Source organism: Scyliorhinus canicula, chromosome 12 (genome assembly GCF_902713615.1).
Source record: "Scyliorhinus canicula chromosome 12, sScyCan1.1, whole genome shotgun sequence".
In the NCBI taxonomy this organism is placed as follows: Eukaryota; Metazoa; Chordata; class Chondrichthyes; order Carcharhiniformes; family Scyliorhinidae; genus Scyliorhinus; species Scyliorhinus canicula.
In genome coordinates this window covers 43,938,365-43,965,808 of record NC_052157.1, presented here as the reverse complement: position 1 = coordinate 43,965,808, position 27,444 = coordinate 43,938,365, and the positions used below count along the sequence as shown (strand labels likewise).

The window sequence follows — 27,444 nt, the reverse complement described above, 5'->3', positions numbered from 1 at the left end:
TTCCCTGTTGTTGCTGCCCAACAACCGAGGCCAGAGCTGCTACTTTTATTTCCGTTGATTGGTTCCGTACCAACATTTAAATCAGGGATTTGGGTGCGTGAGTTGTACACACCACCAACCCCCAACAACCCCCTGTGCCACCCTCCCACCAACCCCCCCCCCCCCACCCCCCCACCCAGTAAAAGTTTACTGCATTATCTCAGGGCACGATTCAACCACCGTTTACACCTGACGTGGGGGCAACGGGTGAATCCTGCGAGAGCCCCAAATCGAGCTCCGCACCAGGCGTTCGGCCAATCGTGAGTCACCTGACCCGCTCTGCATGTCATGATCTGGATCTTGCTCTCGCTGGCCATGATCCAGATTGTCATACTTAAATGAGCCATTACACTGATTTAAATACCCAGACGTTGTTTCACCCAGCGCCTGGGAGTCAACGGCCGTGCCAGTGAGACGTCAACTGGACGCCGTTGAGCCACAAACGTGGACCAGGCGTGATGGCACCTCCTTGGGTCTCGCAGGCCATTAGACATCCCTGAGTGGTTGGGGCAGTGCAGAATGATACCCTAACAGTTCCCCTGGCACCCAGGCACTCTGCTACTGCCAGCTTGGTACCCTGGCATGCCACCACGGCAGTGCCACCACTGCTAGGGTAACAGCCTGGCAGTGGCCACGTGCCAGTTTGGCACTGCTAGGGGTCTAGTCCGGGGTGGGGGGGTTGCGGTGCATTGCCCTTTAGATGGGGTAAGGGGTGTTCCAGGGGTCTTGGGAAGGTTGGGAGATGAAGGGGGGAATCCAGAAACTAGTGGGATCTGAAAGGATGGGGCTACAGAGTTCGGGGCAGCCAGTCAAAATGGCGCCCTGATCTGCGAGGAGCCAGTCCTGCTGTCGAGCTCAGCTCACCAGTGCAGAACATCAACTCAAGAGTGGCCTCGGTGGTCAGAAACTCCCCGAGGTCGAAAAAACAATGGCAAAGTGCTGGTGAATACAGTAGCAGGATGAATCTCAGCTCTGCAGCCATCGAGAAACCCCCCCCCCCACCAAATGCATCCGAAAGCGGACTTAGTTTCCAGTCCACTGAATCGCGCCCTCCATTTCTCTCTCTGCAGTTGCTGCCTGACCCGCAGAGCGTTTTCCAGCATTTTCTGCTTTTATTTTTGTTTCTTTGTTTTGCTGTCTGGGAAGGTTGTGACGAGGGAGAAATATATTCTGACAGAATCTTCAACCTCTCTGTGACAGACTTGCAATAGACATTGACTAGGGCCTGGTAGCAGGTCAAGGCAGCAGTCACGCTCTCAATGATGGAACATTCTATGTGCAACTTGAAATAATGTGGAGATGTTTACACCACACAGTGGTCTGAAAATCAAAATGGAATTTTCAACAATTTACAAGTAAACAATTTCAGAAAATATATATTTGTCCAAGAATTTATTTAAGTATAAATTGAGATTGTTCAGTGGTGCTGCTAAACGGCTTCAACAGTGTGCTTTTCAGGAAAGTGGATTTTATAATTACAGAACACAACATTCTTTGCAGGAGTTGACAAAGTTGTTCATTTGAGCATAAAACTGATCAGGTTGACGATCAAATGATTAAAATAAAGTGATCTGAGTTATCTAGATGATGTGTAAAGGCCTCAATCGAGTGAGGTTTATTAATATGTGTTTCCCATCCAACAAAGTTTACACCAGAAGTGCTGATGGAACTAATTTACAGAATTTAGAAAATATTGTTACATTTGAAGATATTCCTTTGTCTAAACACTCATAAGCTTCTTGTTATTTGGAAAGACAGAACTACCCTAGCTCGTGAAAGTGATAAAAGGTTATTGCTTAATCAAAATTAAGTGATCGCATAGAATCATAGAATTTACAATGCAGGAGGCCATTCAGTCCATTGAGTCTGCACCGGCCCTTGGAAAGAGCACCCTACCTAAGCCCCTACCTCCACCCTGTCCCCACACATCCACCCTACCCCTGTAACCCCATCTAACCGTTTTTGGACTCGAAGGGCAATTTAACATAGCCAATCCACCTAACCTGCACATCTTTGGACTGTGGGAGGAAACCGGAGCACCCGGAGGAAACCCACGCAGATACGGGGAGAACGTGGAGACTCCGCACAGACAGTGACCCAAGCCGGGAATTGAAACTGGGACCCTGGAGCTGTGAAGCAACTGTGCTAACCACCGTGCTACCGTGTTGCATAAAAGTCAGCATTTGCTCAAGGTTTGAGGAGATGCATCTTGCAGATCCTGGCCGGAATTCTCTGGCCGTTGGGATTCTCTGTTTCCACCAGCAGTGCATCCAGGCTTCCCGGCAGCATGGGATGACTTCAATGGGAAACCCAATTGATGAGCGGCGGGAGTAGCGAATCCCGCCACCGAGAAAAACGCAGCTGGGGGACCAGAGAAATCTGCCCCCCTATGTTTCCCCTTCTACTGTGTTTATTCATGGCTGCCAAAGCTTTGCTCTTATTTCTCTCCTTTAAGTGCTTGCGGAAAAGCAATTTAAAATTGAACTTACAAAGATGAGCTGGTCCTTTGACTGTGATTTTCACGTGGCGACTCCCATATGGAACTGCAATCACCGTCTCTTCCACTGAATGGTTACAGAAATGAGAATCAGTGGCTTGTCCTTGTTGACTAGCAGTTAGCATTTATTAAAGCGTCGCACTGAACTGCTTTCAGGACTGGATATTCATATGGTACTTCATTTTGGTCACGAGCTGTCAAGAGTGTCAAAAAGTATGACTGCACACCAAACTGCATTGACTCTGATTCTGGCTCCTAACCAGAACCTGTGGGATCAGCCTACGCCAGAACTTGTCTGTGGCTTCACTCGACAGCGTAAAGGACCTACTGAATCCAAATAGTGACAGCATGATTTGCAGTAGCTCATCAGCGATGATTGCTTTGCCTTATAGTTTAAAGGTCAAAAGAACCAAAAGTGAGGTGACATCATGCATAGTATCTGTACATTTTAGGAGCTGGGTTCCGGATGTTCGAGATACAAACACTTTGTGAGGCTTCCACTCTCATTTTTAATTAACATTTTTTAGACAGGATTGTTGAATGTTTCACTTGCCAGGTAGGATAGTAAAGTTTCCATTTAAAAAAAAAATTTTGTATGCTTTGGACGACAAACTGGGATGACTATTATTTGATTTTGATAAAATCCCAAATTCTAGGAACTGCTTCACCCTCATCTGCTTTCGTTTGGACCTTTGGCGGGAAAATAAAATTTCAATCCAGTTTTCTGCCCACACTCTTGACCATGGGGGCGAAAAAAAGGTCGTCAAATTCCTGCTTCTCCTGCTAGTTATTACCTTTGACATTAAGTGCCGAGGTTGCCATTTCTGTTTTCACTCATCGGAGCACTTAGCAAGGCTGAGATTGTGCCAAATTCCATACCAGGAGCTTGGAGGTGCGTGGCACGTTTTTATGGCAATAAAGCTATGTTTACATTACATCTTGAAAGTAATTTTGAGAACCTTGGGGGATTTAAATTTCCAAAATAAACCTCCAAATGTGTTAGATCTTTCAAAAGCACGATTTCTTGTGCGATTAAAATGCTTTAAAAATCGAGTCAAATTTCAACATACACTCAGGTACACAAGTTGTAAATCATTATGCAGGTGTCACTTCAACAGAACGCAACATATCGCCATCTTAGCTATTTGCTAATAGAAATAAAACACTAGCCGCAGAGCCAATTAACTCAGAAGCATAATAAAATTACACTGTAAATTTAGAACAGCTTGAATACCATTCTCAGGTTGGCTTTTTTTGGAACCCATGCTTCCCAACTGCTGATTGCTTTCTCATGACTGCATGAACAGCATGTAGTCCCGCAGTTGTACAACTTGCCACTTCATACAGAGAACGCAAAGGATTGACACGACTATTACAGATGGGCAGGATTGTGATCTATTGACAATTACATTACAAAGCCCGTGGATAAAACCAAAATGCCTGAATTATTGCAAACACCAGGTAATATTTAACATAAAGATCTTGTTAATCATCTGCACAGACCCAAAAGTTATTGCGGTGTTGCGGCAGGATTGCTGTAGGCTAAATTTGAGACTGATGTGGCATAAACAGATCTTTTTAGTGATCTCAAGAAGGAAAAACGTTGATGTTTTGCAAGATTTAAAACAATCGCATGTCTTCCTTGTCGTTAATGGCTTTCATCTTAGCTTCAACCCACGGCCCATCTGTCCACCTACACAATCAACTGAGTGGAACATTATGTGGCTCTGGCAGCCACTGCTTACTGTCTTTATTTTTAGGCTACTTTTTAAAAAATAAAGCCTCCAGTCACATCAAATTTGGCCAGAAATCATGCTACAGAATAACAGATATAAACACTTTGTTATTAATGAGAAATAGTTCTCTCTCTCTCTCTCTCTCTCTCTCATGTTAGCGGAGGCACTAAGCAGCTTCTGAATCTTTCAAAACAGCTCTGAAGAGGAGTCAACATTGAACATACAGTGCAGAAGGAGGCCATTCGGCTCTTCGAATCTGCACCGACCCACTTAAGCCCTCATTTCCACCCTATCTCCGTAACCCGATAACCCCTCCTAACCTTTTTGGTCACTAAGGCCAATTTATCATGGCCAATCCATCTTTGGACTGTGGGAGGAAACCGGTGCACCCGGAGGAAACGCACGCAGACACGGGGAGAACGTGCAGACTCCGCACAGACAGTGACCCAGCGGGGAATCGAACCTGGGACCCTGGCGCTGTGAAGCCACAGTGCTATCCACTTGTACCACCGTGCTGCCCTAAATACAGACTCGAAACATTAGCCCCTCTTTCTCTCCACAGATGCTGCCAGGCCTGCCGAGTTTTTCCAGAATTTTCTGTTTTTATTTCTTCGGATGGGCCGAGTTCCCGATGGCTCAAAGGTTCGAACCACCTACACAAAATCGTGAAGCCGGCGTGTTGGCTGAGGCGGCTGCAGGAGGAGGGAGGGATTGGTGTGAGGAGGACTGCGGGCTCCCGAAACGGACATTCGCTGTGCGTTCTGCGGGGGTGCGGGGCCTGCCAGAGTTGGGGCAGGGAGGGGAAGGGTGGGGGAGACAGGCCGAGCAATCGGGGAGCCCTCGACATGACAGGGTGGTGCCCACGCAAGGAGCGCCATTACGGCGGCGACCTTGTTGGCCACCTACCCCGGCCCCTGGGTGGAAGATGGGCAGATGGCCGTATGGGGCACCCCACTCAACCAGCGACACCCACCAAGGGGACCACCCAGGGCCATACTAACGGCAGCCCCCAGTGAGGGCAGTGCCATGAAACGGTGGCCCTGGCAGCAGGGATGGGCGCCAGGAGCGCCCCACCGATGGGGCGGAGGTGGGGGGCATGAGTGCCTGGAGGGTGCGGTGCCAACTGGGGCCACTGTGTAGCCCATGAAACCTGGTCATGCATGGGTCCATTCCCCTCTGGTAACATCTTCTCCCCTCACCCCCTGAAGATCATGTTTGGTCACCACCCAGCGATGTTGGCCGCTGTGTCGGGGGCTGCTGCCCTGCATGCAGCCCTGCAGCAGCATCAGCGCAGACGGCTCAGAGATGAGGCGGAGGCTGCAGCAGAGGAGCGGGCTGCAGAGGGGCAGATGGCAGCCGCCCAGGCTGGAGGGCAGCCTGCCCGAAAAAGTCGAGGAGGAGGAGGAGGAGGAGGAGGAACAAGGCAAGGAGGAGGAGGAGGGACTGATGGTGCCAAGGAGGTGCCTGATGAGGCCCCACGTGTACCGGCACCGCATGTCCTTTGAGGAACTCCCAGACCGGGCATGCAGGAGGAGACTGCAGATGAGCTGGAAGACTATCCAGCAAACCTGCCTCATGATGGCACACCTGGCACCATGTGGGAGTGGGGGAGGACAGCCGCTACCGGTGGCCATCAAGGTGACAGTCACCCTAAACGTTTACGCGATGGGGTAGTTACAGTCCCCGAGTGGGGACCTGTCTGGCAACTCGCAGGCGTCGGTGCAATGGTACAGCCGTGCCGCCACTGATGCCCTGTATGCCCTGGCGGACCGGTACATCCAGTTCCCTGTGGACCTCACCCACCAGGATGCCTAGGCAGCGGGCTTCGCTGCCATCGCTGGGCTGCCCCAGATCCAGGGGGTAATCAACGGGGTGCATGTCGCCCTACGACCACCTGCGGATTACAGGCCGCTGTTCACGAACAGGAAGGGTACCACTCCATGAACGTTCAGGTGGTCTGTGACCACCAGGTGAGGATCCTCCATGTCTGCGCCCGATACTTGGGTAGTGTATATGACTCCTTCATACTGGCACAATCTGTGATCCCCGACATGTTCGAGAAAGCCCCCCCACCCGGCTGCAGGGCTGGTTGCTGGGTGACAGGGGGTACCCGTTGCGATCGTGGCTGATGACGCCTATACAGAAGCCACAGAGAGACACGGAGAACCAATACAATGATACCCATTGTGCAACAGGGGTGTGTGGTGGAGAGGTGTTTTGGGGTCCTGAAAATATGTGTCAGGTGCCTGGGCCACTCTGGGGGGCCCTCCAGTACAAGTCAAGGAGGGTCGGCTGCATTGTTGTTGTCTGCTGCATCCTCCACAATATAGCCCAGCAGAGGGGCGATGTGCTGGAGGAGGGTGAGGAGCAAGTACAGGCTTCTCCAGACGAAGAGGATGGGGGGGGGGGGGGGTGTTGGGGACAGTAGGCATGACATGTACTGTTATCAATAAAACTGGGATGAAGTCCCAGAGCATCGAAGTCTCTCAGCACTCAACAGCCCTTGGAGCTGCCTCCGTACTGTTTCCGGGGGGGAGACACACCCCCAGAATACAAATGCAGCAGTGTATCAGTGCAGTTCCTCCCGACTTGGCTTTGTGGAGTCAGGGATTTCTTGACTCTGTTTACCTGATATTGTGTGAAAATTTAATCAGATTGGCCAGCAACTCTCAAGGGCAGGCCTTCATGTTGCTGAAGAGAAGGAAGGGAATGTCGTCTGGACTCAAACGTAAGTCTCGGATTTTCATCGAGCAGGGATTGAGGAAGTGGCTGGGGGTTAGCATGGGGGGGGGGAAAGCGAGGACTTTAGAGGCCAGTGAGAAAGGAAGCACAAAGTGGGGGATTAACATCTTGGGAGGGAGGTGGGACCTGCACCTAAATGGGAGATGGACGAGGAAGTAACCTCCCTGACCCCCCCTCCCTTGCTTCCCACTTCGAGACCTGCCAGGCTTCTTTCCAACTTCCCCAGCCGCACGTATCATTGCGACAGAAGCAGAATCAGGTCCTTCAGTGTCCTCAGGGTCTCAAGAGGCCTACGGGCAGGAGGGCACTCTGACTCATGACTTAACCACACCCACAAAATATAGGGGACAGCTCAAAGGTTGATGGGAAGCTGGTGGACAAGCCACCCGCTTTATTTTATGTACCCCCCCCCCCCCCCCCCCCCATAACCTGGAAATATACTGGTAGGGGGCTGTAAACATTTGTTCCAGTCCTGCTGAACCCTTCACTAGTTGTGACTACGCCAACATTTTAAGTTCCGATTTGTCGATAAGAATTAAACATGAGCCAATGTTAGATTGAAATTTGTGTAAAAGACAGTGTGATGGACAAAACACACACAATACAATCTGCTTTCTGTGGGGTAGCACATAGCTGCCTCCAATCATACACGAGGTCCCTCAAGGGTAGCAGTAATTCCCAGCAAATGGAATCCCTCTGACATTCGGAGTTGCTAACACAGCTGACAGGAACATCCTAACTAAGGTCGGGACACAACAGCGGGGATTCTCTGTTCCCGCCAGGAGCGTAACCCTGCCCATGGGTTCCCCAGCAGCGTGCGGTGTTTTCAATGTGGATTCCCATCCAGAAGCGGTGGGAGTAGAGCAGCCCACCACCAGCAAACGGCAAGCCGTTGGGAGAGATGTGGTTGGGGGAACAGGGAATCCAGCCCAACATATTCAACTCCTGGGGTGCGATTTAACGGAAACGTTTGTAAGTGTAATTTTTGACGGGGTTTTCGTGGGAGTCTCCCGCCGGCTCAGCCGGTGAGTTCACCACCGGTATCTAACGACACTTAGTCACATTTTGGGGCCCTGGGGAATTTCTCTCCAGTATCGCCCAAACATTGAATTTTTTTCACCACTGGGGAGCTGAACTCAGAGCCATTTTGAAAGGTGCCCCGATCTCTAAGCGAGCTTGCACCCCCACCCATGGGCAATGTAATCCTCCATTCACATGGACACTACCCCACATCACCCCAAGTGAGGACATCCCACTATGGGGTCATTGGGGGCCCTCCCTTTACAGCCCCCCCCCCACACCCAGTTACAGCACCCCACCCCCTTCCAGGACCCTTACCCGTCACCTATCAAACTCCCAGAGACCCATTCCTACCAGCCCTGCATTCCCCCACCTTTCATACCACCCCTCCACCCTCCTTTCATGGGCAAGGCTCCCCTCGGGCCCTGACGCTGAGCAGTGCCACCCTGAGACCCTGGCAGTGCAAAGAGGGCAGGGCCAAGGTGCCAGCCAGGCAGTGCTAATGCACTCATTTTCCAGGGGGAGGGCCGGGGAGCCACCCTGCGCTATTCTTGGCCACCCAGAGGCCTCTGATGGCCTGAGAGACCCCTGGGATGCTGTTTCACTTGGTTCACATTTGTGTGGATCAATACTGAACGGCGCTCAGCTGTGGCATCCCTGGGGAGGCCGGTAGATTCTGGGAGGCCAGTAGATACCGGCTAAGTAGGCCTTGAATAGCTTTATGACCTACTTACGAGAGCACAGCTTGGTCCTGGCCATTGTGGGCGGATTCCGGATCCTGACACTTTGTGGGACTTTGGCAGATCCTGTGAGACGTTGTGATCCTGCACTGATTGTGATGCTGCCCAGTTGTATCGCAAAAGTAATCTTTTAGCACCTCACAAGCTTTTCTTTGTTTTTTGACAAGTGGACACACTACAGTTCACGTAAACATTTTTTTTACCCAATGTGTACACATGTATCCTTTGCAGCAGGAGCCAGTGAATAGCAGACTGGAAGCTAAGGCCAAATGTAACACCCTCCCCATTCACTGCAACCCCCCTCCCCACCCCAATTATTCCTTCCTCCCCAGAGAGGTGAAAACACAGTAGGGACAACCATATTGAGGGTCCTCTATTCTGCACTTCTGAATGCCACCTCAGGCAGTGTCTTTACCAACTAGGCCAGTGGTGGGCAATCTGTGGCCTGGGGGCTATATGCGGCCCACCTGGGTACTGAGTGTGGACCACGAGACATTTTGTCGACTGTTGCACACATGCAGGGTTGCCACATTCCGTTGGTTTCCATCCACGTGGCTTTTTCCCCCACCAGTATGACTGAAGTGATTTGCATGTAAAGCGTGGGCAAGTGAAGTGAGGTGCGTGCTGATTGCTCACAACATTGACTGTGCGGGCTCCCTGTGTCCAACGTGTCAATATTTATTTTGTTTTTACCATTTGAAGTTGATGAGAGTTCTATTAATATATAAATGATTAAGCATTTTCTATAACTCGTTATAAAAATTTGGCCTGCATTGAATGTATTGTATCTTACCCGTGGGGTCAATGTTAGTGAACAAGCCCAATTTCAATCTTGTGGCCCACTGAGATGAAGGAGGCCCACTCATGCGACCCACTCGCCAGCCTAGGCTATCCATCACTGAACAAGGCTGTTAGAGGAGCTCAAGAGAAACATTGAGTAACACACAAGCTGCAAGTTGCAACAGCATTGTCAATAATTATCCTTGTGAAATAAATCTTATCCTTTGTGCTAACTGAGGTTGCTCAATTAATGTTTGTTGAAAGGCAGGTGACTTAAAACTGTTAAACAATATAAAATCATAGACGCACATTTTTCAGGAGACACGTGTGATTTGGACTGTCCTCGTACAAGTCTGCATGTTGAACCGCTGCCTGCACAAACTCCACAGTTGTCTTCCTTGGCTTTACTCCCAAGTTGCCGATCACAGCCCACCACCTGCCAACAACAACATCACAGTCAAGAGAAGGCTGAGGCCGACAGTATATACATGCTCAGGTTTCAGGAATTCTGTTTATTTTTACGTTACCCTTTATATTTTGAAGCTGGCCTCATTCTGTCACAGTGTGGCTCACTTTATTTGACTCTTAATTTGTTTGGAATGCCTACAGTATGGTTTAATTTCTGGAGAATTTCACAGCATTATAAAAAAAAGTCCAATAATCTGTGTCAAATATGTGAAATGAATTCTTCTACTGCGTGGACCCTCATATGCGCCTTCAACTCACTCTAAGGTTACACATGTTTATGGGGTGGTCCAAGTCGAGACCAATTGCTTGCAATTTGTAAGTCAACAGTGATAAATGTGGATTTCAGCCCACCTCCAGGACCTGAGCTCATAATCTGGACTGACATTCCAGTGCAATACTGAGGGAGTGCTGCATTGCCAGAGGTGCCATTATTTGGAGCCATTTGTCTGATGAGGCATTGATTGGAGGCCCCCTTCTGCTTATTTAGGTGGACGTGAAAGATCCCACAGCTCTATTCAAACTCGCAGGGAGTTTCCCCAGCATCCTTGTCTGCATTCCTACCACAACCAAAAACAGATGATTTGGTTATTGGTCTGTGACTTTTGCTTCGCACAAATTGGCTGCAGCGTCCGTGGACAGAACCGTTCCATTTCACAAAATAATTCACCCGACGTGAAACACTCTGATGCACCCTGCAGATCTGATAAAGTGCCATGTAAAGAGAAGCCTGTTCTGTCTGAATTATCTGGATTTAACAAAACAAGAGGAAGCTTTAAAGTCTGGTACATGATAGCAAAATACCAACGCGCATAAAGCTTCAAATTACTTTGAGATACATTAACAGTCTGAGCACCCAGTGTGTTTGGATGAAAGTCCTTTGATGGAGGCTCCGATTCATTTTCTTTTCTCAAAACAATGGAGCAAATAGTTTAATACAAACATATTGGATGCACATACCATAACATCGCATACTGCAATTTCCGGTCTGAGGTGTTAAGTGATAAGTACAACAGCACTGCTCAGGGTAATTTACAAGCTTTAAAAACATGGTTAATGCTGCTGCTAAGACTAACAAAAGGAGGAGAAAAAGTGATTCCAACAAGAGCATGCTGTTACAGCTCAGGATTCTGACAGACCTACATTCCTCGTGTAAACAGAGATTCCAAAAAACTGACTGTGTTGCTTACTTATTGCAACCTGTATCCTTTAAACACTAACGGGCTCAGCTAGTACGGCCCTGGGTCAACCGGAAACCTGAATGTAAATTGAAAACTTGGGCAGGATTGTCGGTGATGGGGCGGCACGGTGGCGCAGTGGTTAGCACTGCTGCCTCACGCCGCCGAGGACCCGAGTTCGATCCCGGCCCTGTGTCTACCTGGGTGTCACCCCCACATCTGAAAGATGTGCATGGTAGGTGGATTGGCCACACTAAATTGCCCGTTTTTTTTTTTAAGAATTAGGTACTCTAAATCTTTTTAAAAAAGAATTGTCGAAGATGCCAGTTTGCATAAGAAATGTTAAACCAACTTTCTGTCTGCCTGACCAGGTGAATTTACCAAAAAAGTCCTGAGGCATCACTTACAGGGATACTCCCCAGTGCCCTGCTCAATAATTTAACTGTTCTTTTATTTAGTCCGTAGGATCTTTCTATGCGTATATTGGTTGCCATCTTTACCTCCATAAGCACAGTGAATGCCTTTCCAAAGTTATTAATTGCCTTTTAAGAGGTTCTGATTGAACTTATTCAGAGTAAAACAGGGCCGGGATTCTCCCCTACCCAGCGGGATGGAGTGGCGTGAACCACTCCGGCGTCGGTCCGCCCCAAAGGTGCGGATTTCTCCGCACCTTTAGGGGCCAAGCCCTAACCTTGAGGGACTAGGCCCGCGCCGGAGTGGTTGGCGCCCCACCGGCCGGTGGGAAAGGCCTTTGGCGCCACGCCAGCCGGGGCCGAAGGGACTTCGCCGGCCGGCGGAAGTCCGCGCATGCACCGGAGCGCCAGCAGCTGCTGACGACATCCTCGCGCATGCGCAGGGGAGGGCGTTACTTCTGCGTCCGCCGTCGTGAAGGCTATGGCCAACGTGGAAGGAAAAGTGTGCCCCCACGGTACAGGCCCGCCTGCCGATCGGTGGGCCCCGATCGCGGGCCAGGCCACCAAGGGGGCACCCCCCCAGGGCCAGATCGCCCTGCGCCCGCCCCCCAGGACCCCGGAGCCCGCCCGCGCTGCCTGGTCTCGCCGGTAAGGTAGGCGGATGCTGGAATCTGAAACAGAAACAGAAAATACTGGGCATCAAAATGTTAGCTCCCTTCTCTCTCCACAGATGCTGTCAAATCTGCTGAGATTGTCCCGTATTTTGTGTGTATTTTTGCTTCATTGTGTGATGCCCTGGGTTACAATGATAGGTCACAACTATCCACAAGCGTTAATTCATCTTTTTCATCTCTCAATTTTTGTGCGGTTAGATTAAGTAAAACAGCTTTTTATTTTTCTTGTATTGGAAGCATTGTCCCCCCCCCCCCCCCCCAGGAACATGTGTTGCAAACATCACCAATACTAATTTTAGGCTAATACGTCTGTCAGCGTTTCATAATAGTTACGGTATCACGCCAGTGATGTATCTATCAGACCATGCAAAGCAGTGGTCTGCACAACACTGGAGGGAAATAATAACTGTGGGCAGCACTAATGGAGTGTATTAAAAAGGATTAACATATATCCATATTATCCGTTGGGAGGCAACATAGGAATCCTCAGCTGATGTTAATTTGGGGAATAAAAAGCTGCAATTTTGTATAGCACTGGTGAGTGTCAGCACTGGAAGCCATTGTCCTACTTTTACTGAGCGGAGCAACATTCTAAATTGTCCGCTTGGCCTTAAAACTGTCGCTCCCCACCCCCCTCAAGACTTTGTTCCCAAGGACTGGGTTATATCACTTGCAGTCTTTACACACAGTAAGGTTTTCTTTGCTTGAAGAACAACTACTGAATTAAAAATAACCATCAAAATTCATCTTCCGATCATATAGTTTCCAACCCCCCCCCCCCCCCCCCCCCCCCCCCCCTCGCCCCATTTTATTTCCCTTTCTTGAGCCTCTCTCACACATGCAGCAACTTTTTACAAGCTTGATGTGATCTGCACAGATTTCCTATCAGTCTGAGAAGGAAGGAGTGCAAGTTAGAACAGCAGGAGAAGAGTAGACCTTCGGTGTTAATGCTAGATTCTTGGATCAAAAATGCACTCAAATTGGACAACATCAAATGTAACTTATGTATGGTGCAGCTAAGTATTCAAGTAAGTTAAACAAAGAGCAAACACTCAATGTCAGGGAATATTCTGATCATACTTTGGTTGCTGTGTGCTCAAAGACTGATGTACACATTCAAATCTCACCCTCAATACCCACCAAAGAATATTGTTTATCCTCCTGAAAAAAAACCAATGTGACATTTATGTCCAGCATTTATGTTTCATGCTCTCTTTAGTACTCGCTCACATCCTCTCACATACTTCAGAGACGCTCAAGTGCTCTTTACAACACAGATGAACATGGAAATCACCCTTTTAATTAACCACTACTGCATCTCTGATTGCAATGCTCACATAAATCAGAGGAGATGCGGTTTTAGGAGGACAGGACATTATAAACACAATTTAAGTGGCTGCGTCTTTGAGACTGGAAGGCTTAACTGCCCTGCAGTCTTCAAATGAATAGTGAGTTCAGTGAAGGGATTTTCTGTGGATCAGAATGCTGAAATCTTTGACTGATGCGTCAATTAAAAAGCAGGAGACAAGTGTCACAATATTTTCACTTTTGTTCTATTTGCGGGCAGATGTCACAGGGGAGGGACGTGGTGTTGCAATATGTTTAGCGAGTTGCTACAATACATCCTGTGGATTATACGTGCTGTGGATTTTATCTACTGCACCCAGAGTGCACTTTTGGTGGAGAGGTGGGTATTAAGCATAGTGGCAGGGGCACCAATTCAGAGAAACGTTTTCATAATAAATGGTGTTGAGGTTCCTAAGTGTTGATGGGCAGCATCTAGCCAGGCAACTGGTGAGTATTCCATCAAAAATTTGGTCTTCTGGGTAGAGATGAGGCACTCGTCACCAAGTACTCAGTTTCTGCCCTGCTCTTGTATCTGTTGATACGACTAATCCAGTTAGGCCTCTGGTGGGTATTGAGTGCCTTGTTCATGGCAGAGCATTCAGTAATGATCATAGAATCCCTACAGTGCAGAACGAGTTCCTTCGACCCATCGAGTCTGCACGGATCCACTCTGCCCTATACCAGCAACTCCATACCCTAACCTGCAACTCCCTGGATGCTGAGGGGCAATGTATCATGGCCAATCCACCTAGCCTGCACATCTTTGGATTGTGGGAGGAACCCGGAGTACCCAGAAGAAACTCACGCAGACATGGGGAGAACTTACAAACTCCATACAGGCATTCACCCCAGGGAGGATTTGAACCTGGGTCCCTGGCACTGTGAGGCAGTGTCGCTCTGAACGGAATTCAAATTTCACCATCTGCTGTGGTGGGATTCAAACCCAGTCCCTGGGTCTCTGGCTTACCAGTTCAGTGACAAACCACTAAGCCGCTCCTCCCTCAAGGTTCTCTGTTGAAGCTGAGGAGATGCCTTGACTTTATCATGATGGATATACCATTATCTGCCAGTTACATAGTGCAAATATGATCAGTGTGCTCTCAGCCCGCGTCTGGGTTTGTCCTTGTTTCCACAGAGGTCCAATATGGACTATTTCAAAGGAATTGTGAATGGAGTTGAGCAGTGACCCCATAAATAAATAGCACCACTTCCCTTATGATGTGGGTTCATTATTGAAGAGTTGTAAATGAATGAGTCAAGGTTGCTTGGTTGAGGAAATCCTGCAGTGATACCCTGGGCTCCAATGAATAGCCGCTAACAAATACAACCATGTCATCTTCCTTCTCGGTAAAGTGTAGCTGTAACTGCTGGTGGAGTGTTCCTTTGAACCCCATTGGTCTTAGATTTGTACGGTTTCTGTGAGTTTATGCCCAGGCCAGAGGCTTAAGCACACAATCCAGATTGACACGTTGATGCAGTATACAGGGCATGTTATACTGCAGTAGGTATGAGACCCTTCTGCCCTCTCAGGTGAACATAAAAGACCTCACAACAGTAATGAAGAGAAAAGATCTTTTGTGTCCCTGGCCAATGTTTTCCTCTCAACCAACACCTAAATCCCATGCTCTGCTCATTTATTGAATTGTTGCTTGCGGGACCCTGCTCTGTACAAATTGACTGCCACATTTCCTACAGTACCAGTCATTACACTTCAACAGTACTTCATATAAATGTAAACTCAAGTTTACCTGAGGCATACAAGGGGAAGTGTTGGCATAGCAGGGTTTTTACTGGATTACTGACCCAGGGATGCGCGTTTGAATCTCACCCTGGTGTCAGGAATGTCAAAATTATTATATATATATATATATATACATATTATATTTGTGGCAGTAATGTTGTTAAAAACCCTGATTTACAATACACACAGGCAGTGTGTCTACTAAAGCTGAAATTAAGAAGTCATAAAAATTAGTTCACCATTGCTTCTAACCATTTACATGTGTGCATATAGATGGGAAAATGGGATATTGGGCAGGATCTACTGACCATATCGCTCTCAAATGGAAGCATGATGCATCCAGTTGATGCTGGGTGAAGCCTCCCACGGGCTTCCTGGCAGCCACTTTGCCTCACGAGGCGGCAGGATCAGGAGCCCACCCACAATGGGCGGGACCTAGCCACCTACATACCTGCGATCTACTGGCCTCCTAGTATCTAACGACCTCCCCAGGGAGTCCCCAGCTGGGCGCCATTCACCACTGGCCGACACAAACATGGACCAGGCAGAACGGCACTCGGGTGGTCTCCCAGGCTATCGGATGTTCCAGGTTACCAGGGAAAGTGCAGGGTGGGCCCCCAGTCCTCCCCCTATAATGTGGGTACCTTGGCACTGCCAGGGTGGAAGCAAGGGTGTCTGAATGCGAGGGTAGCACTGTCGGGGGTCAGGGCCTGAGGGGGGCTATGATACGAGGGTGCAAGGGGATATGAAGGGTGTGTGTGGGGTAGGAGGGCAGTTAAGGAGAGGCCTCTGGGAAGTTGAGGTGTGATGGGTGGGTGGGGGTCCTGAAAAGGGGGGCAATAAGAGGGTATGGGAGGGCCTGAAGAGGGGGACCCCCAGAGACCCATAGTGTTGTATCCTCACTTGGGGGGATGTGGGGTAATGCCCATGTTTTGTGAGAGTGACATTGCCAAAGGGTGTGAGATGTGGGGACCCAGAAGCTCACTTGAAGATCAGGGCACCCTTTCAAAATGGCGGCCCAATCTCGAAGTTCAGATCCCCAATGACAAAAATAATTCTAAGGGAGCACTAAACAGCGAGAAACTCCCACGGCTCAAAAAGGGACTAAGTGCCGTTAGATAGCAGCGTGGAACTCACCGGCACAGCAAATAGGAAATTCCCAGCGAAACCCACGTGGATCGTACACTTGACATCAAGCGTGCTTTTGGCGGCAGGTATGTGCTTTTGCCGCCAAATCACAGAGCAGAGCTGCTCTATTTTCCAGCTGCTGACAACAGACTGTGAAGGTGGATCATTTTCTTAAAAGTAAGTGATAGCCAGAGACTCAAATAGGCAGTGTATCTACTGGACAGGATGTCACAACAGAATCTGCTGGAGAGAGCTGTGCAGAAGAGTCCATGGCAGGACAGAGCAGTGCTAGTGTTAGTTCAATACAGAGCTTCAGAACCTCTGATTAACAGCCGACAAAGAAGAAACTTAACTTGGGAACAAACCAGTATAAAGATGATTTCTTGAGGTATGGTTTTGTCAATTGTGCCAATGCAAATAAGGATGCAAATCCCATGTGTGCTATATTGATGGATGTATTGACAAATGAGAGGAGAAGTTTCAGATTTTGAAAGAGAAGTGGTGGTGAAAAATCCCTTTTGAGGTTGAGACCCTAGAGTCAGTTATTAACCTGCAGCTGACTCCAAATTAAAATACCACGTTGCTATACCTGACCTGCGATACCACATTGAAAATATGTCAAAAGCCCTTGAGGCTGACAGCAATTAGAGTAGCACCTCCCAGGAGCATCCAGTGCTGAGTAACACAAGCATTTTGTTGCTATTGGCCTTCATGATGACCTACATGTGCGAGGTTGGATTTCATTAAACGTTTTCATGAAATGAAGACGGTACAAAGGAACTGGCTCAGGTCTGCACCCAATATGTGCATTGCTTTTTCCTCCTTTGAACCTGATTCAAGTGAGACGTGAGGACCAAGCAGGCTCCACTTTCGCATTAAAGGTAAATGAACGTGACATATGCCGTGAAGATTGGATGGTGTGGGTCGCAAATGTCGGCCGGTTAGGAAATGTGGGTCCTGGGAATAAAAATGTGAAAAACACTGAACTAGATCATGGCTTACTTGTACCTGAACTCCATTCAATCAGCTTTATTCTGTATCCTTTACTATCGTTAGCCAACAAAATCCACCAATCTCAATCTTGAACATTTTTGTTGACCCAGCATCCACAGCCTTAGCTGACTTCACTTCTGAATGACCTTGGAATTATACTTCCTTGTTCTAGATTCTCCTACCAGAGGAATTGTTGTTCTGTGTCCACCTATTTCTCATTTTAAAATACTCGATTAGATCACTCCTCGATCTTCTAAACTCAAGACAACACAAGCCTGGTTTATACCACCCTTTAAGACCTGGTATAATCCTAGAAAATCTGCTTGGTAGCCCCACCAAGGCCAATATATCCTTCCGCCGATTCGGTGCCCAATCCCTAAAATCAGTACTCTAGATGGAGTCGGACCAAGGCTGTATACAACTGAAGCATTACTTCCTCAGTTTTTGACCTGTGCATGATATAGTCCATTAACTCCATTCATCACTCAGGGATGTAACAGAACCTTGTGAATTACTGCAGCTCGTAGTACAAAATGGCACCAGTCATTACTGTAGTGAAAATGGGAGTTGGTAGCCCCAAGAAAGTATTAAGATCAAATCCAAACAGAAGAGGTACAAAATTCACTGCATGTCTAGAAGAGGAATATTCATTTTAATTTAAGAAAGCTAGGTTAATATTTACCACACAGAAACTTATGAGCGAAATGGGGTCGGTGGGATAGGTGGGGGGATGGGTTGGTACGAGAGCAGACATGATTCCGCTTTTGTTATTTAAGTAATTTTGTTTGATCTGAGCCACGTTTCTCTCTTTCAAAAAAAAAGGACAGTAGTCTAAATCGTGATCCACCACAACCAGTTGGGAATCCTTTAATCTTGTGCCCACTGAAGATTCATTTACAAAGCAAAACTCCAAATAGGAGTTAAACTAAGCTTACTAGATTTCATTGTTAGTCAGTTACGGAGGGTTCCTAATTACTGTCTTATTGTTAAGTATATTTAAAATACATTGAATGATATAATTGCCAAAATAATGGAGACAGAAATTTGATAATGCAGGAAGATTTCCTACAACACACATAATATAATTTGCAGGTTCAATCTTTACGTATTCTGGAGGCAATTAAGGAAACCTGAAACATTGATTGGTATAGAGATTAAAAATTAATTGAAACATAAGCATTAACTTTCAGGGAGTTGCGAAGTAAATATTATTTGGGGAGTTAAGAGATCCTCCCCCTTTAAATCATTTTCTCGGCGTAGAAACACACTTTGGCGTAGCGTAGAATCTGCTCTTCCCAATATGGCATGTCATTTATTGCCTAAGGTTTTAATGTCATGACCATTTAATTGGACAGGAGTGCTCTGCGGCACTGTCTCGAGCGATGCAGGCTCCTGCCTATGATTCTCCACTCATATTATTTTAATTCTCACTGCCTCGTGAAGTTCTTATGAAAGTGACAGGTTGCAGAATATGGGCAACGGCCACTTCAGTGCAGCACTGATGGAAGGAGCTGCATTGTCAGAGGAGGCATCTTTTGGAAGTGATGTTCGGCTAAAGAATTTCGGCCTTGAAGTGAAGGGTGTATTGATGTGCTGATGACAGAAGGATGTTACTTGATCTATTTCCTGCAATTTGCACTGTGACAGCGCTCTACATACATCCAATCCTGTTTAGGGGCATTTTATGGTCCATTTAAAGTGCAAATGGCTTCAGCATTTTTCATCTTCATCAAAGTGGTCACCAATACATTGCAAAAAGCCCCAGGGCCTTGCATATTTCTTGAAACACTTAATTTTTAAAAATTTGTTCATGGAACTTGGGCGTCATAAGCTGTGCAGGCATTTATTGCCCATCCCTAATTGCCCTTGAAGGGGCAGTTAAGAGTAAATCCATAGCTGTGGGTCTGGAGTCACAAGTAGGCCAGACCAGGTAAGGTTGGCGGGTTTCCTTTCCTAAAGGACATTAGTGAACCATTTTTGCAAGAATGGACAATGGTTTCATGGTCATCAAAAGACGTTTAATTCCAGACTTTTATTTAATTCTCATTTCACTATCTGCAGTGGTGGGATTTGAACCTGGATCCCCAGAAGCATAACTCTGGGTCTCTGGTTTACCAGTCTAGTGACAAATTAATGAATTCCAGTGTACTCTTTGGTAGAGGTTGAGGGCCCTACCAAAATGAGGCAACTGAACTCAAGGCCAGAAAATTGGGTACTCGTCTCAATTCTACTGAAGTGGAAAACCTCTGCCTTTTCTGATCTCATCCATGTTGCTTGAGTGGCTGCCATGGGGGTGAACACCCTATGGCATGCCTCCTTCCTCTGGCAGGCCCCTCCCCGGATCGCCACCCTGCCCTGGACTAAGCGGCATAAAGTCCCAACCTGTTGGCCAAATGAAAAGCCTTTGTGGCGGGAAACTGCTCACAGAAACCGCCTTATCTCTTAAACCTAGGGTGGAAATTGGCACATCAGTGGAGCTAGCAGCAGTAGAGGCTCCACAGATAAGAGTTGGAGCAAAGATCCACAAGATGGAGACCACCAAAAACAAGTGTGCAAGAGTTTAATCACGTCATCAATATGCACAAGTTGGACATTCAGCGGGAGAATGCTAGAGTAGAGAAAGGGAGCGGGGTTTTCCAATCCTGCGGCAGAATGTCCACACCGTCGTAAACGGCGTCGTGCTTTATGATGGCGTGAACGGGCCATTGCCAGGATTAATTCTGGCCCCTACAGGGGCCAGCACGGCGCTGGAGCAGTTCATGCTGCTCCAGCTGCCAATCCCGGTGCAAACTGTGCGCCGTGGGATCCGTGCATGCACAGTGGCACCGGCACCAACATGCACATGCACAATGGTGCCGGCGCCAATGCGCACATGTGCAGTGGCCTCCTTCAACGCGCCGACACAACATGACGCAGGGCTACAGCCCCCAGTCAGAGAAGCCGGCCCGCCGATCGGTGGGCCCCGATCGCGCGCCAGGCCACCCCCGGGGCCAGACCCCCCTTCCCCGCCCCCGCAGGCCGCCCTCCGACCATTCCAATCCAAGTTCCCGCTGGCTGAGAGCAGGTTAGAATTGCGGTGGCGGGACTCGTTTTTTTTTCACCGCCGCTCAGCCCTTCTGGGCCGGAGGATCGGCCGGCCGGCCGCATAGAGCGGCCCGAGACCAGCGCCGCACCAACCACCGTGCCGATTTTCTGCTGCGTGCCAGCGTCAAGGCGGCGTGGCCCGGTCGAGGGGATCCTCTGGCCCGGCCCAGGGCTGGGTGAATCCCGTCCAAGAAGAATGGGAACTGTGGCAAAAAGGACCATATTGCCAAAGCATGTTGGTCACATCAAACTTCACCACTAACTAGGATGTACACGAAAAAGAGAACATGTAAGTCTATGAATCAAGTTGACAAGCTGATTGACAAAGTTGAAGATCCTTTGGGGATGATGTACTTGAAAAAGTTCAAGAGCGGAAACTAGGCATCTTGTCAGTAGGGGGCAATCAACAACATTTCTGGATATTCCCGAAACTTGGGGGTAACCAAGTCAGAATGGAAGTGGATACGGGAGAAGCTTTATCATTGATACCAAGGACAATGTATAACCAGCAGTGAAAAATCTGCCTTTGAAATCATTGCACCATCCTCACATAGTTACTGTAGCTCAACGGCAACCATCCATTTGGAGTCAACCATCAGGTTAGCATCCACCTTTCAAGTCTGCAAAATCTGTGAAAAAGGATTATTGAAAAGGTATAGAACTGGACTTCCGGTGGCGGCAATGCGGAGCTAAGCCGCACGTTCGGCAGCTCCCGCTTGTTTTGGATTTTCAGGCTCTTTTAAGAGCCCGCAATGGCGCTGTTTCAACTTTTCCCCTGGGGGGAAACACAGCCAGTGTGCCCAGCAGCCGGTGGATGGACTGGACTCGCAGCGGAGCGGTCCAAAAATCGGTTTTACCTCAGAGAACGGCGAGAGGCAGAAAAGGCAAGATGGCGGCGGGCGGGGAAGCAGCGTGGCAGCTGTGGGCGTGGGAGAAGCAGGAGCTGCTTCAGCGCTCCTTCATGGAGCTCAAAGCAGAGATTTTGGAGCCGTTTAAGGCCTCACTGGACAAACTGGTGGCGACGCAGACGGCTCAGGCCGGGGAGATTCGGGAGCTGCGGCAAAAGGCCTCAGAGAATGAGGATGAGCTTTTGGGCCTGGCAGTGAAAGTGGAGTCGCACGAGGCACTGCACAAGAAATGGCAGGCGAGGATGGAGGAGATGGAGAACCGCTCCCGCTGGAAGAATCTACGGATTTTGGGCCTCTCGGAGTGGCTGGAAGGTTCGGATTTGGCAGCCTATGTGGTCCTAATGTTAAACTCGCTGATGGGTGCAGGGTCGTTTCGTGGTCCCCTGGAGCTGGAAGGTGTCCATCGAGTGCTGCAGCGGAAGCCCGGGCCAAACGAACCGCCCAGTGTGGTGCTGGTCCGTTTTCACCGCTTGGTTGACCGGGAGTGCGTGTTGAGGTGGGCGAAGAAGGAGAGGAGCAGTAGGTGGGAGAATACGGACGTTCGGATTTTTCAGGACTGGAGCACGGAGGTGGAGAGGAGAAGGGCTGGCTTCAATCGAGCGAAGGGAGTGCTCCACAGGAAGGGGGTGAAGTTTGGCCTTCTACAGCCGGCTCGCCTCTGGGTCACGTACAAGGACCGCCAGCTCTACTTTGACTCTCCGGAGGAGGCCTGGGCTTTTGTCCAGGCTGAGAACTTGGATTCGGACTGAGGACTGGGGGGCTGGGGGGAAAAGTACTTTGCTTGGAGGCTTTGTCCTCTTGGGTATCCTTTCACCCATGGTGGCTGTTTTTGCTGATGGTTGTTTCCTGTTTGTTTTTGCCGTTTTTGCTATTTGAGTTATGGTTATTTGGGTTCTTTCGGGGCTTCTTTGGGGCTGTTGGTTATTTATTGTGGTGGTTTTTTTCTTGTTTTTTCCACTGGTGGGTTGGGGAGTAGTTTAGGGTCCCGATGGGTCATGTGTCCGTCTTTTTCCCGCGTGTTGGGTCGAGGGGCGGGGCTCAGGTTGGAAGCGCGGGCTTTCTTCCCGCGCCAGAGGAATTGGGGGCGGGGCCGGCGCTGGGAGGGAGGGATTGGCGGCTGTGTTGCATCCGGATGGGGGGGTCGTGGTTATGGCAGGTGTAGCCGGGGTCAGCAGAAGTCAGCTGGCTCACGGAAGTATAATGTTGAGGGTAACGCAGCTAGGGGGGGCCCTAGCTTGGGGGGGGGGGGTTTGGGGGGGAGGAGGAGGGGGGGGTGCCGGGTTGTTGCTGCAGGGACTGTGAGGGAATGGATGGTGAATGGGGGGTTGGGAGGGGGATTTGCCACCGTGGGGAGCGGGCTTGGGGGGTTCCCCGGGCATATAGTGGGTTGAGGAAGGGCTATGGCTGATCGGCGTAGAGGGAAGGGGATGGCCCCTCGGGTTCGGTTGGTCACATGGAACGTGAGGGGGCTGAATGGTCCGGTGAAGCAATCCCGGGTCTTGGCTCACTTGAGGGGGCTGGGAGCGGATGTGGCTATGCTCCAGGAGACGCACCTCAGTGTTACGGATCAGGTGAGGCTAAGAAAGAGTTGGGTGGGACAGGTGTTTCACTCGGGGCTTGATGCAAAGAACCGTGGGTGGCAATTGTGGTGGGTAAGAGCATGTCGTTCGTCGCGTCCAAAGTGGTGGCAGATAGGGCAGATGGGAGGGGTGGACCCTTGGAGGGTTTTGAAGCCGGGGGGTAGGGAGTTCTCCTTTTTCTCCCATGTTCATGAGGCGTATTCCCGGATTGACTTTTTCGTGCTTAGCAGGGCGCTGATCCCGAGAGTGGTGGGGGCGGAGTATTCGGCGATAGCCATTTCTGATCATGCTCCACATTTGGTGGACCTGGAGCTGGGGGAGGGGAAGGATCAAAGCCCGCTGTGATGGTTGGATGTAGGGCTTTTGGCAGAGGAGGAAGTGTGCGGTCGGATCCGGAGGGGTATCGAGGGGTATCTGGAAACCAATGATAACGGGGAGGTGCAGGTTGGGATGGTTTGGGAAGCGCTAAAGGCAGTAGTTAGAGGGGAGCTGATCTCTATTCGTACGCACAGGGAGAGGGGGGAGAGGGTCGAGAGGGAGAGGCTGGTGGAGGAGATGGTCAGGGTGGATAGGAGATATGCAGACACCCCGGAGGAGGGGCTTCTGAGGGAGCGGCGCCGTCTCCAAGCGGAGTTTGACATTTTAACCACCCGTAAGGCAGAGGTGCAGTGGAGGAGGGCACAGGGGGCGGTGTATGAGTACGGGGAGAAGGCAAGCCAGATGTTGGCTCACCAGCTCCGGAAGCGGGAGGCAGCTAGAGAAATTGGGGGAGCCACGGATGTGGGTGGGAACTTAGTGCGGGGTGGGAAGGACATCAATGGGGTGTTCAGATCCTTCTATGAGGGGCGGTACCCCCCGGGGAAGCAGGCGGGATGGACCGCTTTTTGGATAAGCTGGAGTTCCCAAGAGTAGGGGACGAGCGGGTGGCGGGTTTGGGGGCCCCAATTGAGCTGGAGGAGTTGGTGGAGGCGCTGGGAAGCATGCAGACAGGGAAAGCGCCGGGGCCTGACGGGTTCCCGGTGGAAGTTTATAAGAAATTTCCAGATTTGCTGGGCCCGCTGCTGGTGAGGACCCTGAATGAGGCCAGGGAGGGGGGGGGCTTGGCCCCCGACGATGTCCAGGGCAATTATCTCTTTGCTCCTGATGCGGGACAAGGACCCCCTTCAGTGTGGGTCTTATAGGCCGATCTCGCTCCTTAACATAGATGTTAAGTTGTTGGCAAAGGTGCTGTCCAGGAGGGTGGAGGATGTGGTCCCGACGGTAATTCATGAGGACCAAACGGGGTTTGTAAAGGGGAGACAATTGAATGCCAATGTGCGGAGGCTCCTGAATGTTATGATGATGGCGCCGGTGGTTGGGGGGGGGGGGGGGGGGGGGGGCACCAGTTGTCGCTGTATGCAGATGATCTGCTGCTGTATGTCGCGGACCCGGCTGAGGGGATTCCATAGGTGTTGAGGATAATTGAGGAGTTTGGGGACTTTTCGGGATATAAGCTAAATGTGGGGAAAAGCGAGTTGTTTGTCCTGCACCCGGGGGGTCAGGAGAGGGAGATAGTGGAACCCCCATTGAGGAGGGCTGCGGGGAGCTTTAGGTATTTTGGGATCCACGTGGCTAGGACCTGGGGGGCTATGCATAGGCTTAACTTTTCGAGGTTGGTGGGGCAGATGGAGGAGGAGTTCAGGAGGTGGGATGCGCTGCCGCTCTCGTTGGTGGTCGGTTAAACCAGTCGGTTAAAATGACGGTGCTCCCGAGGTTTTTGTTTCTTTTCCAGTGCCTCCCCATGTTGATCCCGAAGGCTTTTTTCAGAAGGGTGAATAAGTCGATTCTGGGATTTGTGTGGGCGCGGAAGGCCCCGAGAGTAAGGAGGGTATTTTTGGAGCGAAGAAGGGATGTAGGGGGCCTGGCACTGCCCAACCTGTGTGGATATTATTGGGCGGCGAACGTGGCGATGATTCGCAGGTGGGTGATGGAAGGGGAGCGTGACGCATGGAAGAGGCTGGAGGTGGCATCCTGTGCGAGTCTGGAGGCCCTGGTGACGGCCCCACTTCCACTCCCCCCGGCAAAGTACTCCACGGGTCCGGTGGTGGTTGCGTCCCTCAAAATCTGGGGACAGTGGAGGCGGCATATTGGGGAAGTGAAGGCCTCAGTTTGGGCCCCGATATGGGGCAATCACCGTTTTGCGCCAGGGAGAACGGGTGGGGGATTTGGGAGCTGGCACAGGGCAGGCATCAGACAGTTTGGGGACCTCTTCTTGGATGGGAGGTTCGCGACTCTGGAGGAGCTGGTGGGGAAGTGGAACCTCCCCCCTGGGAACGCTTTTAGGTATATGCAGGTCAGGGACTTTGTTAAGAGGCAGGTGGAGGAGTTTCCGCGGCTGCCGCCAAGGGGGGTGCAGGACAGGGTGCTCTCGGGGACGTGGGTCGGGGAAGGGAAGATCTCGGCTATCTACCAACTGATGCAGGAGGAGGAGGAGGCCTCAGCAGATGAGCTCCAAGCGAAATGGGTGGAAGAGCTAGGGGAAGAGATTGAGGATGGGACGTTGTCGGACGCCCTGGAGAGGGTGAATTCTTCCTCCTCTTGCGCACGGCTCAGCCTAATTCAGCTGAAGGTGCTGCACAGGGCTCACATGACAGCGGCGGGTTTGTTATGTTATTTTCTTCTTTCTTGTATTGCTATTTGTTATTATTTATTTTGGGGGGGAGAGTTCTTTTCTTGTTCTGTTTTGGCGTGGAAACACGCCTTGTTTGTTTTAAATTGCAGGGAGAAAATTTGTTATTGTTATTAAAAAACATGAATAAAGATTATTTAAAAAAAAGAAAATGTATAGAAATGATCTTTAAAAATAAGCTTCCTGAGGCACGCTGGCTTGAAAATGATTTTTGAAAACGTAGTTCCGTCTCCAAATCCTAAGCTTTTCGCTTTCTTCGTCCTATGTAACATTCTGCAACAGGCGTTTCATTCTTCCAGAGTTTTAAATACTGATATTTCACAGAACAGTGCCATTTGTCTCTAGTATTCTGCTTGGGACAGTAAAAAATGTCTGCTTCATGTCACTGCCGAAAAATACAAAATTCCTGGGAACGAGAGGGACTAAAATCTGGAGAGGACCGTGCATTCCTAGCCAATAGTTCCCACACATAAATGCACTCTGCCATTCAACTGAAATAACCCCCTTCAGCAATGAAGTGACAATTGCAGAATTAAGTTACTATTTATAATTCAAATGCCAGTTGTCACTTGCTGAATTATTTGGGTCAGTGGCAGCGTTGAACAAAAGACCAATCTCATGTCCCATGAATTACAGCTGAATAAAGCCATTTAGATGCCCAGAAGAACATTTACCCCAATGCATGCTTAATCGAAACTAAATATTACACAGTGGAACAGTCTGGCCGAGTGAATTCCATAATTGCAAACTGATAGCCTTTGCTCTTTATTGCTGCCTATGTGAAAAAATGTCTGTCCTATTTCTGTCAATAAATCAATGATCCTTTATTTCTTACCCTTAGCTTCTCTGAGTAAGATAAATTCCTTCTTGTGGAGTGTAGCGAAGATTCACACCATGCTCTCTTTATCAAGCTGCACGCTCAGCAGAGTTTATTTTTCAGGTTGGGGGAAGAGCTTCTTTCTTGAATGCAATGTCTTTGCTTTATAATGTTAAACGAGTTGGACACCACTAACAGTTGTTATTTTGTTTTTAGTAAGGCCTTGCGATGAGGCAAAGGCCAAAACGGAAATGGCTTCGCAAAAAGCGACACTTCTTCATTTATTATCTGAATACTAAAGTGTCACCCATGGGAAGCTTTTTGGAGCAGATCGGCTCCTTTAAGACAAGGACCGGGGAGGGGGGGGGAACCATTGAGATTTTCTTTCACACGACAGAGGAGCAGAGGTAGGTTAAGCTCTGGAATGCTCTCCCTTAGGGACAGCGGAAGCAGATTCGACAATAAAATTCAAAAGGTAATTGGATAAATACTTGAAAAGGATACACTTTCACAGCTATGGTGGAAATAGCAGGAAAGTGGTAATAAGTGGACAGCATTAGCATTAGTCATGTGGACACAAAACATTGGGCGGGTTTCTTTGGTCCACCAACTGTGTGTTTCTCGACCATGTGCCGTTAGCTGGAGGTGGGATTCTATCTTCCTGCCGAATGTCAATGGGATTTCTCATTGTAACTCCCCCCTACACCCCATGCCGCCGCGAAACCTGCTGGCAGGGCACGCCATTGGTGGGAAAATTGAACCGCAATTTCGACAACTTTTTCAGTTTTTAATTCAGATTTCCAGTATCCGCAGCATTTCGCTTTTAAATGTATCAGGGTCAATTTTCATAATGATGATGTATTGGGCAGGCAAAGAGTGTAATGACTGCACAGC

The 27,444-nt window shown here is 49.3% G+C and overlaps 1 protein-coding gene across 3 annotated transcripts in view; it reads right to left on the bottom strand.

Annotated features, from left to right (window-relative positions):
* Positions 1-27,444, bottom strand: part of adamtsl3 (ADAMTS-like 3) — a 747,154-nt gene that overhangs the window by 333,882 nt on the left and 385,828 nt on the right. For all 3 annotated transcript variants that reach the window (XM_038813229.1, XM_038813228.1, XM_038813227.1), the window contains exons 7-8: positions 9,864-9,990; positions 2,529-2,603 (exon numbers count right to left, since the gene is read on the bottom strand). In XM_038813229.1, coding sequence (XP_038669157.1) covers positions 2,529-2,603; positions 9,864-9,990 — 202 coding nt within the window. The remainder of the gene's footprint in view (positions 1-2,528; positions 2,604-9,863; positions 9,991-27,444) is intronic.